At 43.9% G+C, this 13,196-nt stretch overlaps 2 protein-coding genes across 2 annotated transcripts in view; both read left to right on the top strand.

Moving 5' to 3' along the window:
- Window positions 1-13,196, top strand: part of LOC146634701 (NACHT, LRR and PYD domains-containing protein 3-like) — a 319,954-nt gene that overhangs the window by 248,788 nt on the left and 57,970 nt on the right. The gene's annotated exons all lie outside the window — the stretch shown is intronic.
- LOC146634704 (muscle M-line assembly protein unc-89-like) overlaps window positions 1-13,196 on the top strand; it is a 43,004-nt gene that overhangs the window by 16,258 nt on the left and 13,550 nt on the right. Inside the window, exons 4-13 of the mRNA XM_085378724.1 lie at window positions 1,595-1,921; window positions 2,048-2,374; window positions 2,514-2,846; window positions 2,973-3,302; window positions 3,429-3,761; window positions 3,888-4,220; window positions 4,362-4,679; window positions 4,806-5,138; window positions 10,627-10,711; window positions 11,878-11,970. Coding sequence (XP_085234850.1) covers window positions 1,595-1,921; window positions 2,048-2,374; window positions 2,514-2,846; window positions 2,973-3,302; window positions 3,429-3,761; window positions 3,888-4,220; window positions 4,362-4,679; window positions 4,806-5,138; window positions 10,627-10,711; window positions 11,878-11,926 — 2,768 coding nt within the window. The 3' untranslated portion in view covers window positions 11,927-11,970. The remainder of the gene's footprint in view (window positions 1-1,594; window positions 1,922-2,047; window positions 2,375-2,513; window positions 2,847-2,972; window positions 3,303-3,428; window positions 3,762-3,887; window positions 4,221-4,361; window positions 4,680-4,805; window positions 5,139-10,626; window positions 10,712-11,877; window positions 11,971-13,196) is intronic.

Below are 13,196 nucleotides of genomic sequence, written 5' to 3'. Positions count from 1 at the left end.
CCGTTCCTTCGCCTGACCTCAGTCGCTCTCGTCTGCTCCCTCGTAGCACTGCTCTTTATTGAGGTTACATGAATATGCATAAGTTCATTAACATATGACGTTTCACGTACATGTGGACAAACAATACCGTGTGTGTGTGTGTGTGTGGGGGGGGGGGTCAAGATGTGACCCCATGAAGACTCCCCACCCTACTGGTGCCAGGCAGTCCAGCAGTTCACCTAAACAAAGGCTCTTGCACTCAAACAGATATACGTGTGTTTACTATACATCAGCAAGAGAAGAGACCTCTCTCATGACCCTGGCAGGTGTGTGATCTATGCCAGAACACTCTGAAGAGGAGTGACCGCACCCCCTCTTCATGCTACACAGAGTCTTTACAAACTGCTAAGGATCAAACCTCTATCAATGTGCAGTTAATTATAAAACTCTAAGCAAATGAGCAAATATTTCTACACATAAATGACAATCCAATAATATAAACCTGACATCAACAATTAAACAAATAAAAGCAAACTGCAATAAATTACAGGTAGCAATGAGATAAACCACTAACTCTTTTAAATATCAGAAAAACAAACCATCTTCATGGTGTAGTTATTTTATGTATAGTTTTAGTTATTTATTTACTTATTAATTTTTCTGTGTAATAATATTCAACATTTCATCCATCCATCCATCCATCCATTGGCTTCCGCTTATCCTTTTCAGGGTCGCGGGGGGCGCTGGAGCCTATCCCAGCTGTCATAGGGCGAGAGGCGGGGTACACCCTGGACAGGTCGCCAGTCTGTCGCAGGGCCAACACACAGGGACAAACAACCATTCACACTCACATTCACACCTAGTGACAATTTGGATTATCCAATTAACCTATCCCCACAAGCTGCATGTCTTTGGACGGTGGGAGGAAGCCGGAGTACCCGGAGGGAACCCACGCAAACACGGGGAGAACATGCAAACTCCACACAGAAAGACCCCGGCCTGATGGTGGAATTGAACTCAGGACCTTCTTGCTGTGCGGCAACAGTGCTAACCACCGTGCCACCGTGCTGCCCACATTTCATCAATACATTTTTCAAAAATGCCTCTCTGTGCAAAATGGGTTTAAAAACATAAACAGCTGTGGGATCCTGTTTGTCCGTGGCTTGAACAGCCCAGTGCTGCTCCGGGCAAAGGGGAAACCAATCCTGCAGGGAGACCTACCTCGGCACCTGTGCAGGTGAAGCCAAAGGCAGATTTGCTTCATCATATTTTCTAGTCTTTGGCTCAGAATGAAGTTGGTTTGGAAACATATTCAGCGACGCTTCATCTCCTGCTTTGTGTTTGTGTGGGCGCCCCGTCAAAAACCTGTCCATGATGCTAGCAGTTCTTTTTTTTTTTAATACATTACAAAACAAAAGTGTAACAAAATGTATTGTCATGTTCTTAGCTCACTAGTTTCCTTTGTAATGACACTGAAGAATTCAGCAAACACCACCAACAGCAAGTACAATAACATATATAATAACACACATGAGGTCATCGTATATTAGTGTTTCAAATTAAAATACAAGGACACTGATGTCTGTGTGTGTGTCTGTACATGTTCTGCTCTCAGCTCTGCAGCCAGAGAAGGTGGAGGTGACACAGGAGGAGTCTGTCCTGCTGCCCTTTAAACCCAAAGCTGACCTTCCTCAGGACGTCAGAGTGGACTGGACACACAACAACATGAAGGTCCACGTGTATGAGAGTGGAAACAATCAGCCAGATAAACAGGACCAGGTTTACAGAGATCACACAAAGATGAAGGAAGATCCACTGAGAACTGGAGACCTCAGTCTGACCCTGAAAGACCTCCACCTCACTGACAGTGGAGTCTACACCTGCACCGTCAAGAAGGATGGACTCATGCTGCTACATAAAGTAGTGATACTCAGTGTCAGAGGTGAGTGTAACAGCTGTTTGTCCACAGTGACTGAAAACAGGATGAAGAGCTGCTGGTTACACAGCAGAGGAGATGGTGGAGGATCAACCTCACTCATGTCTGTCTGTGTTCATGTTCTGCTCTCAGTTCCTCAGCCAGAGATGGTGGAGGTAATAGGAGCCAGGACTGTTCACCTGCCCTTTAAACCCAAAGCTGTTCTTCCTCAGGACGTCACAGTGGAGTGGACACACAACAACATGAAGGTCCACGTGTTTGAGAGTGGAAAACAGCAAGTTAAACAGGACCAGAGTTACAGAGGTCGCACAGAGATGAAGGAAGATCCACTGAGAACTGGAGACCTCAGTCTGACCCTGAAAGACCTCCACCTCACTGACAGTGGAGTCTACACCTGCACCGTCTACAACAAGGATGGACACATGCTGCTACAGAAAACAGTGACTCTCAGTGTCACAGGTGAGTGTAACAGCTGTTTGTCCACAGTGTGAATGTAACCCATAGAAGATGGGTAATGTGTCCAGCTGTGGTAGAATGGATAAAAAAGATGCAGCTGTCTGTGTATCTGTACACCTCATGTTCTCTTTTCTCCTCTTAGATCTGCAGCCAGAGTGGTTTGTGGGGAAACAGGAGGAGTCTGTCCTGCTGCCCTTTAAAACCACAGCTGCCCTTGCTCAGAACGTCACAGTGGAGTGGACTGACCCCAAACACAGGAAGGTCCACGTGTATGAGAGTGGAAACAATCAGCCTGTCGAACAGGACGAGGTTTACAGAGGTCGCACAGAGATGAATGAAGACGCACTGAGAACTGGAGACTTCAGTCTGACCCTGAAAGACCTCTATCTCACTGACAGTGGAGTCTACACCTGCACCGTCTACAACAAGGATGGAGACATGCTGCTAGAGAGAGCAGTGACTCTCAGAGTCATAGGTGAGTGTAACAGCTGTTTGTCCACAGTGACTGAAAACAGGATGAAGAGCTGCTGGTTACACAGCAGAGGAGATGATGGAGGATCAACCTCACTCATGTCTGTCTGTGTTCATGTTCTGCTCTCAGGTGGGCAGACAAAGAAGGTGGAGGTGCCACAAGGGGAAAAGTCTGTCCTGCTGCCCTTTAAAACCCCAGCTGACCTTTCTCAGGATGTCACAGTGGAGTGGAAACACAACAACATGAAGGTCCACGTGTATGAGAGTGGAAACAATCAGCCAGATAAACAGGACCAGGATTACAGAGGTCGCACAGAGATGAATGAAGATCCACTGAGAACTGGAGACCTCACTCTGTCCCTGAAAGACCTCGACCTCACTGACAGTGGATTCTACACCTGCACCGTCAAGAAGGATGGACTCATGCTGCTACAGAAAGTAGTGATACTCAGAGTCATAGGTGAGTGTAACAGCTGTTTGTCCACAGTGACTGAAAACAGGATGAAGAGCTGCTGGTTACACAGCAGAGGAGACGATGGAGGATCAACCTCACTCATGTCTGTCTGTGTTCATGTTCTGCTCTCAGGTGGGCAGACAGAGAAGGTGGAGGTGTCACAAGGGGAAAAGTCTGTCCTGCTGCCCTTTAAAACCCCAGCTGCCCTTTCTCAGGATGTCACAGTGGAGTGGAAACACAACAACATGAAGGTCCACGTGTATGAGAGTGGAAACAATCAGCCAGATAAACAGGACGAGGTTTACAGAGGTCGCACAGAGATGAATGAAGATCCACTGAGAACTGGAGACCTCACTCTGTCCCTGAAAGACCTCGACCTCACTGAGAGTGGATTCTACACCTGCACCGTCTACAACAAGGATGGAGACATGCTGCAACAGAAAGTAGTGACACTCAGTGTCACAGGTGAGTGTAACAGCTGTTTGTCCACAGTGACTGAAAACAGGATGAAGAGCTGCTGGTTACACAGCAGAGGAGACGATGGAGGATCAACCTCACTCATGTCTGTCTGTGTTCATGTTCTGCTCTCAGGTGGGCAGATAGAGGAGGTGGAGGTGCCACAGGGGGAGAAGTCTGTCGAGCTGCCCTTTAAAACCACAGCTGACCTTCCTCAGGAGGTGAGGGTGGAGTGGAAACACAACAACATGGAGGTCCACGTGTATGAGAGTGGAAACAATCAGCCAGATAAACAGGACCAGGTTTACAGAGGTCGCACAGAGATGAATGAAGATCCACTGAGAACTGGAGACTTCAGTCTGACCCTGAAAGACCTCTACCTCACTGACAGTGGAGTCTACACCTGCACCGTCTACAACAAGGATGGAGACATGCTGCAACAGAAAGTAGTGATACTCGGTGTCACAGGTGAGTGTAACAGCTGTTTGTCCACAGTGACTGAAAACAGGATGAAGAGCTGCTGGTTACACAGCAGAGGAGACGATGGAGGATCAACCTCACTCATGTCTGTCTGTATGTACAATATATTATATCATATTCTGCTTTCAGATCAACAGATGCCGATGGTGGTTACACAAGGGCTAAAGTTTTTCCTGTTGCCCTTTAAAATGCCACATGACCTTCCTCAGGGCATTACAGTGGAGTGGACACACAACGATTTGACAGTCTACAAGTACACAGATTTTGACTCACAGCACCAGTGTTACAGACGTCGCATAGAGATGGATGAAGATCCAAAGGTAAATAAAGACCTCAGTCTGACCCTGAAAGACCTCCACCTTACTGACAGTGGAGTCTACACCTGCACCGTCTATGACAAGTATGGAGACATGCTGCTACATAAAGTAGTGACACTCGGTGTCACAGGTGAGTGTAACAGCTGTTTGTCCACAGTGACTGAAAACAGGATGAAGAGCTGCTGGTTACACAGCAGAGGAGATGGTGGAGGATCAACCTCACTCATGTCTGTCTGTGTTCATGTTCTGCTCTCAGCTCTGCTGCCAGAGGTGGTGAAAGTGCCACAGGGGGAGAAGTCTGTCGAGCTGCCCTTTAAAACCACAGCTGACCTTCCTCAGGACGTCACAGTGGAGTGGACAGACTCCAACAACATGAAGGTCCACGTGTATGAGAGTGGAAATAATCAGCCAGATAATCAGGACCAGGTTTACAAAGGTCGCACAGAGATGAAGGAAGATCCACTGAGAACTGGAGACCTCAGTCTGACCCTGAAACACCTCCACCCTTCTGACAGTGGAGTCTACACCTGCACCGTCTACAAGTATGGACTCATGCTGCTACAGAAAGTAGTGATACTCAGAGTCAGAGGTGAGTGTAACACATTACAGGTCACAGAGAAGCTAAACTGATTTAAAAAGACTAATTAGTAAATGATGAGGTTGTTGTGAGGTTGTCCTAAAGCAGCAGACATATTTAATGCCTAATCATATACTAACAGATAATAACAGTAATAATGAAAGCTGATGGAGCCTCTAAACCTTTGTATATACACACGTGTGTGCGTGTGTGTGTGTGTGTGTGTGTGTGTGTAAATGGCCTGTATTTATATAGCGCTTTTCTAGTCCCTAAGGACCCCAAAGCGCTTTACACAACCTGTCATCCACACATTCACACACTGGTGATGGCAGCTACAATGTAGCCACAGCCAAGGAAAGAACGACCGAGACTGTCCAAGCCGGGGCTCGAACCGGCAACCTTCCGATTACAAGGCGAACACCCAACTGTGTGTGTGTGTGTGTGTGTGCGTACGTATATATACACATACGTATGTACTAGAGATGGCACGATACCACTTTTTTTTACCGATATCATAAATTTGGATATGAATCCGATTGTGTGTAATCAATAAAACTGTTTTTTTAATATCTTGCTGCGTTTTGTATAAGTTCATACTCAAGTTTTAAAAGACAAGAGACTGAAGCTACTCTGTTAACCCTGTATGTAAAAAACACACTGCAGCCAAAACATTTCATAGTTCAGCAACACTGATCAATCTAATAAATTTAAACCTGCACCATCCTCCCTATTCTGGTATTTTAAAGAGTACTTACCTACCTAACTCATAGGGTTGCCAACTCCCAGCAAAAATATTAGGTAACCACCCCCCGCCCTTAATCGATGTAATCAACTTTCATTTAATGCACGTGTAAAACAACTCTACAGAAATCAATTATTTTTCTACAATATTTAAATAGATTCAACATCTTTCTTCAACAGAACTGCAGACTGCACAGATGGTACCGTCCCAAAGGAAAAAGTACTACAGCTTACTAGGGTATATATATATTAGACTTAATAGTTACTATCAGTGTTGGGCAAGTTACTTTGAAAAAGTAATTAATTATAGTTACTTTTTTGAAGAAGTAACTAGTAATTGAGTTAGTAACTGAGTTACAATATTCTAAAAGTAGTTAATTACTTGAAAAGTAACTATTGCGTTACTTTAAAAAAATGTTTAACCCTCTGGGGTCCAGGGTATAATCGGCCATTTTTAACTACTTTTGATGTTTCCTCCACATTTCACCTTTAAAAACTGTTTACTTTGTTTGGTATCATTCTTTTCAGCACAACCTCACGTGTCTGAATTTATAGTCATGTTTTCATTTTGACAAACTGTATTAACACAATTGATCTACAATCAGACAAACAACATAAATCAGAGTAGAAAAAGTGATATTTTTTACTGTAACAACCACAAACATGTTTAATGAATCATATTTCATAACTTTAAATGCAAATATAAATTGTCAATTTTAAAATCATATGCACAAGTTTTGTAAACAACAAAGTTATTTGCAGCCATTTACCTTTTACCTTGATTTTTTTTAATAACCATTTCAAACTATTTACAGAACAATCAGCTGTTCTTCAATAAGATGCCACAAATTATTTGTGCCACTGCAAAAACATCATTTCTGTCCACTATAAAGGAAACATCACAGCCTGATACCTGCAGGTCTGAATGCAGCAGGTGTGTCACTGCTGTTTCTACCTGGAGACAGCAGTCGCCTCATTGTTCTGACACACAGCACAAAACTATCCACAACACTACACACTAACTACACAAGACAACACATTAACTGCACACTCCAAACACGCTAAATGTCACAAATCTCTCACATCTCAAAACTCCCTCTCTCTTTCTCTCTCTCTCGCCCTCACTCCTAAAACTTCCCCTGTTTTTTTGTTTGTGTATTTGTTTTGTTTTTCTCTCATAAGCAGAGAGGTCTCGCTGCGCTCTCCTTAGACAGTAAACGTGACGAAACTATTGAGGAAAAAACGCCGCGTATATATTGTTTATCATGACTCTGGTTTTACTGGATTATCAACACAGTTTATAAACTGGTATATATCACCTTGCTGCTTTGTCTTTAAGTGGTCATGTGATTGGCTTACCACGACTACTTTATTCTTCCTCAGTCAAACAGCAGCACTCATGTGATTGTTTTGCCCCCTGAGCTCCAGGTGTTGTGCTGGACAGTGATCGTGATTCACTATGTGCACGAGAAAATGCTAACTTCCTGGTTTGAGACCGGATGTGGGGTTGTACATTTCTGGTAGCTTTACTTTGTGGTCAATCGCTACTGCGAAGATATATCCTCCAAAATCATGTCCAGAACTCAAAAACGGAAAGATGGCGTTAAGTTACAAAGAGCAGAAGGTGGGAACTCTCACCGCTGTTGTGTCATAAAAAATCTAATGATCAACTTTGATGTTTAAAGAGTTTAGATCGATCAGTTGTTTACATCACTCAACACAAGCAGAACTGCAGCAGAAGACACATCGTCCACACTCAGAAGCACATCTCTGTATAGTGACTGGTCTCATGATCTAAACAGGCAAATGTTCAGCATTCAAACTACAGGTGAAGAACAGTCAAACCAGATGTTTCCCCTGTTATGTTGAGACCAGCTAGTCAAGTACACACCTACGGTACATTGTGTCCTGCGTCCTGATCACTGCAGACGATCTCCTCCGTGACGTCTCTCCTGTACAGTACAGAATCGCTGCATCGATGCTAGCAATGTGACTCTGCAGTGCAGTGCTGTATGTCCACGATGTCCACGAAACGTTTTGCACCGTCAAAAATAAAATTGGCTGCTTGATTTCACCTATCGCTGGTTATTTTTAGAACATAACACCCGCAATAAACGAGGGACCGCTGAGAAATATAACATTTGAATCCCTTTTCTCTTTTGCCCTGAGGCGCGGGGAAATATATCGACAAGTCGATGAACATCATTTACAGATATATTGGGTAAATGCCCGAGACATCTATAGAAATGTAAATCGCCGCTTGATTCATTCATTTGCTTAACTTGTTTTGGACCGTAAACCAGGCGCGAATAGGACACCGGAAACAAAGCTCCCCACAGGAGTTTCCGCACCGGAAGTAGCATATGCTAACGTGCACATAGTCAGTTGGCGTCCGCGGGAGCGCGCAGCTGCTTAAAGCCGTAGCGTCCAGATTACTTACAGCTACTTCCTGCAGCTGATATAAGCTGCAGTAAGCTGAACACAGCTTCAACCGTCTGTTTGTTGAAAAATAGTAACGGACCGCATGTTCTTGTTAGTAACGGTAACAGCGTTGTAACGATAGGAATAGTAATTAGTTAGATTACTCGTTACTGAAAAAAGTAACGCTGCTATTCTCATCACTGGTTACTATGTATAATAATGGATTTCTATACATTTAATCAGATGACCACTTTTGTTGTAAGATTCAGATAATTATTTATTCAAAGTTTTTAAATGACATAAGATAGAAAAGTATTTCTCTGTGCCCCCCTCTCCCTACATGGCCCCCTGGCAACACTTTGCTAGATCCGCCCCTGCACAGTTACCAGCTGTCAGCTGCTTAGAAAAGGATCCTGGTGTTATTTGTCTCTCAGAAACAGTTTATAACTTCAACTCATTCATGTCACCTAAAAGGTAAACCTGTTTCTCCATCACAGCTCTGATGATTCAGTAAGGACATCTCCTGGTTTCATCTTCATGTTTCCCTCTCACCACGTATCCAAACCGACATCATGACCAGCAGCTTTACAGCTGTGGCTCCAGCAAACATCAGCTGATACTAGAAATTAATATTAAATAAATTCTAACAACAGCTGATCAAGCTTAAACGTGCTGCTGTTGTTTAGCGCAACATCTGCTGGTTTCCTGTTTCTGGTGCAAAGTGGGCGATAAATAAACAAGAGAGACGATCAGCTGATCATTGATCAGTTTCATGATTGAAGTAGCAACAGGAGAGGGAGGGGGAGAGAATGAGAGAAGAAGATGAAACTGCCCAGCAAAGACAGAATAACTCCAGCTTTGTGTCTATTTTTTAATTCTAGCTGAAGTCCGGGACAAATCGCTTCCTTTTCACCTCAGTATGGAACTCCGATGGTCCAGCTGTGGCTCAATATAGCAGTTGCTAAGCTTAATGTTGAAATGCTCTGCAAACATTCAGGGATGAACTTACACACTTGCTTTACTTCTCTGGGATAGTTTTCGCCAAGATGAAATGCTGCGATTAGGAAGCATGTAGCTCCAAATGTTCCAACAGACCGCCGACAGGTCTCGCAGACAACAGCCGCTCTGTCACGTGACCCATACTGCTCCGATGCGCCGAGCTGGGTTACGTCAAGTAACGCATTTTGTGAGGTGATTTTGTGATACTTCGGATCGGATTACATTTTTTATTTCTCTCCGATATCCGATCCAGTAATTTAGGTCAGTATCGGACCGATGCCGATACCTAATATCGTATTATTCCATCTCTAGTATGTACGTATGTGTATATGTATGTATATCTGTATGTCTGACATATGTATGTCTGTGTATGTATATGTGTGTATGTGTGAGAAAATACATTTTTTCAGAATCAGAAACCTCAGTCTCATCATGTGATTTAGTGGGACTTTAACTACAAAATAAATTGTTGTCTCTGCCCAAATATTTATGGACATAATTGTATGTAACCCAACCGGTGTGGAGCCTTTCTCCACCCAGTAGAACAATGAGTCAGACACAGGCATTTATTTATGACTCATTTATTCGCCCTGGCACAAATTGTCCCAGCTCTGCCACTGGCCCCTGTGAAGGAGTCACAGTGACTGAGTAAACTGAGTCTTCAACTATGGTGTCCTGTAGGGGACAGATGCCAGAAACTGCTCAAATCTACAGTTTATAAACAGCTTAACTTAACCCTGTGATCTACTGAAGTAACTACAAAACAGCAGCCTCCAGAAACAGAAGTGATTCTCACCTGACTGTAGGTGTGTACGAGTGTGATGGTGTCCAGGGTGTAGCCTGCCCCATCTCTGTGATAGCTGGTTCCATCTGTGCAATGACCAGAACTGGACATGTGGTTAAGAAAGTGGATATTACATGTAGAGCAGGTGGAGCTGTTTGTTGTTCCTCTGTGTGGTGGAGGCTGAACTTTCTGTGGATGCAGTGATGAGCTGCATTCAGTGCTGATGGTGTTCATGAGTGTTGCTGAGGTCATGCAGTGATTCCAGCTCAGAGTCAGGCCTGAGGGTCTACAGCAGCTCCCTGGCTCAAGTCTTTGATTATTATTAAATTATTAATGACAGATGATGGCTCCATGTGTTGTTTAAACAGTTCTTCTTAAACCATTGAATTACCCCATCATTCCCCAACTGTTGAACCCTCCTCACCTTTACTTTGACATTAAAGTCAAAATAAGCCCAAAGTTTCTGTTTCATTGTTTCATATTTTAGTCTTTGTCTCCTTTTAAATGAATCCAAGAATTTAAATAATTTCAAACCCTCTCTCCTCGCCTCTGCAGCAACCCTGATGGGCACCATGGCTGAGATGCTTCCACATCCTCTGCTTTGCAGGCACAGGAGAGTACAGTCTGACCTGGGACACAGGTATGTTCATCCTGTCTAACACTGGGGGACTGTGTCCAACTATATCCATGTGAGATTACAGGATGAGACAATGGTCGTGTCCAAATTCATGGGCTGCATCCTCCTGAGGACCCGGCTTTCGCGGTCTACGTGGGCGGGTCCTCAGAAGGTTGGGTAGGCCAGAAGTAAACGGCTGGGGAAATTGGACGGTCTAGCCTTCTGATTACCGTCACCGCTGGAGTTTAATAAACTCGGCCGTCTGCTCCTTGCTTTCTAAAATATAACAGGACACTGGCGTAAATTCTCGACCGTCTCACACTTCTGTTTAATCAGTTTTCTGTTTTGACGTTTAGTCAGCTGTGTAAAAATCAAGGAGGAACCCACCCGGGGGATTAATAAAGTTTTATTTTATCTAATCTAATAACTTTAATCTCAGCCAAACCGATTTACTCACGAACAAATAAAACACTGAAAAATGCCCAACAATAACATTTTTAGGTTGTCTCAGTAACTTGTATATTACGTTTATCTCAAGTAGCGAAAGTCCGCTGTGATCTGAAAATGATGTGCCGGGAGTTGTGCCGTTCTCGGCCGCATCAGGAACCCTCGAGCTCCCGGCTAGCTGTCGAGCTGGTGGGTAGCTGACGTCTCCGAAAACGTCGAAGCACTTTTTCCAAATATGCGATATCTTGATAAACCGAGCAGATATTTGATGTTTACACAGCTACTTTCTCGCCTGAAAATATGTTAAAAGTTTATTTTGTGACCCAGAAACATTAGTGTGAGTAATTTTAAAACTTAGTAGCGGCCGCCATTGTTGGAAACTGGAGTTTGGCTGAGCCGCGCTATGAATTCTGGGATATGGTGGGCCACGAAGGACTCACCCGACCCATCCTTCAAATGCGGGGAAAAGGAGGACGCATTTGTCGGCTGCATTCGGAGGAGTCTACGAATTTGGACAGCCTTCGGCGCGTCGCTGTGACGTAATCGGTCTATAAATGCGGCCTCAGGAGGATGCAGCCCATGAATTTGGACACGACCAATATTAAGATTATTGTGGCAGAAGTGCCCGTTCACCTTCCTCCTCAGCTTCCTCTCTCCCTGTCACTGTCCGCAGACAGACACATTAATAATAGGACACTTTGTCCTGCGGACACATGAACTCTGACTGTCCTCTGTGTCCTCAGGAACAGGAACCATGAAGACGTTCCTCTGATAGAGGTTCAGTCAGCTTGATGGGTCACAGACGAGGAGGAGGAGCTGGTGATGAAGAGCAGCCTGTGTGTATATACAGGATAAAGTATTTAGTGTGTATTCAGATGAAGATGCAGCTTTGCTTTGGCCTTCCTCTGCTAACAGCTAACTAACCTCAGCCAGATGTTCTGCAGATGTTCGTCTAACGTTAGAATTTATATTGATGATGATGACCGTGTTTCTGCTGTTCTGATGGATCTCCACGGAGCGTCCTGACTGTGTCACATGTGGAGTAAAAACACTTCATGTGGGTCCTGAATAGGGCTGGGCCATATTATACCGTTCACGGTAATACCGGTATAATGTTAGGCAACGATAGGAAAATGAAATATCGCGATAGAATATGAGTAAAACGCGCATGCGCAGTGCCTTTGTTTTCATACGCACATGGCCGATTGTTGAGTGAAACTGATGAACCAGAATTGGTTTGTAAAAATGGTGCAACTTCAGTGATGTGGAACTGGTTTGGTGTTTGTCCGTCAGATACACGACAAAGCACATTTTTTTGCAGAACATGCAAGCGGCCGTTGTTATTGTCGTATTTGTCGGACTAAGATGCTCTTAAATCTGGGAGTAATCTGGGTCCTAAACTCCGTATGCTTCAGGTCAAACAACACTGCAGCATCACTGAGAGTTAAAAACTGTCTAAATTCTTTCATCTTTAATAAAACGATCAGCATTGCTGCTTTACCAGGTGTAACTATAAAGTTTAACTTCCAGGCATCCATGAAAACAAAAGTTATTACATTTAACGGAGTTAGAAGTTAGCAGGAAGCTAGCGGAAGTTAGCTCGCTAGTTTCGCTAGTTACCTAAGCATGATATAGCATGTTCTGACTGAGAGATTTCTGAAAAAAATCAAACGTACAGCTCTGCTATCACTTCCAACATAAATGAAGACAGGAAACTAAACAGCAGTGACGTTTGTAGGGTTACTGAAGTTGGGCTAGCTGGTATATAATGATGTGCTACGTGATCACTAGCGACACAGCTATGTTAGCATAACATAAACAGTGAAGCTGGAGGACGAACACTAACACTTTTCCACTTATAAAAGTTAACGTGAAGGTTCCTCATGGTTAGAGACAAATGCAATCGCATGGCAGGATGTTGTAAACGGACCAAACTTCAGTCAGGAGAACAACTGAGATAATCCATCCACAATACGAGGTTAGTCATTAATATACTGCAGCAACATGGGAATAGAGCAGCTGCCAGAGAATTCAACATTAATGAATCAATGGTACAGAAGTG

Source organism: Diplotaxodon limnothrissa, linkage group LG3 (genome assembly GCF_057381915.1).
Source record: "Diplotaxodon limnothrissa isolate DT_005_m linkage group LG3, D_limnothrissa_male_GT1.1, whole genome shotgun sequence".
Taxonomy (NCBI): Eukaryota; Metazoa; Chordata; class Actinopteri; order Cichliformes; family Cichlidae; genus Diplotaxodon; species Diplotaxodon limnothrissa.
Note: the sequence above shows the minus strand (reverse complement) of the source record. Positions and strands in the feature narration are given on the sequence as shown.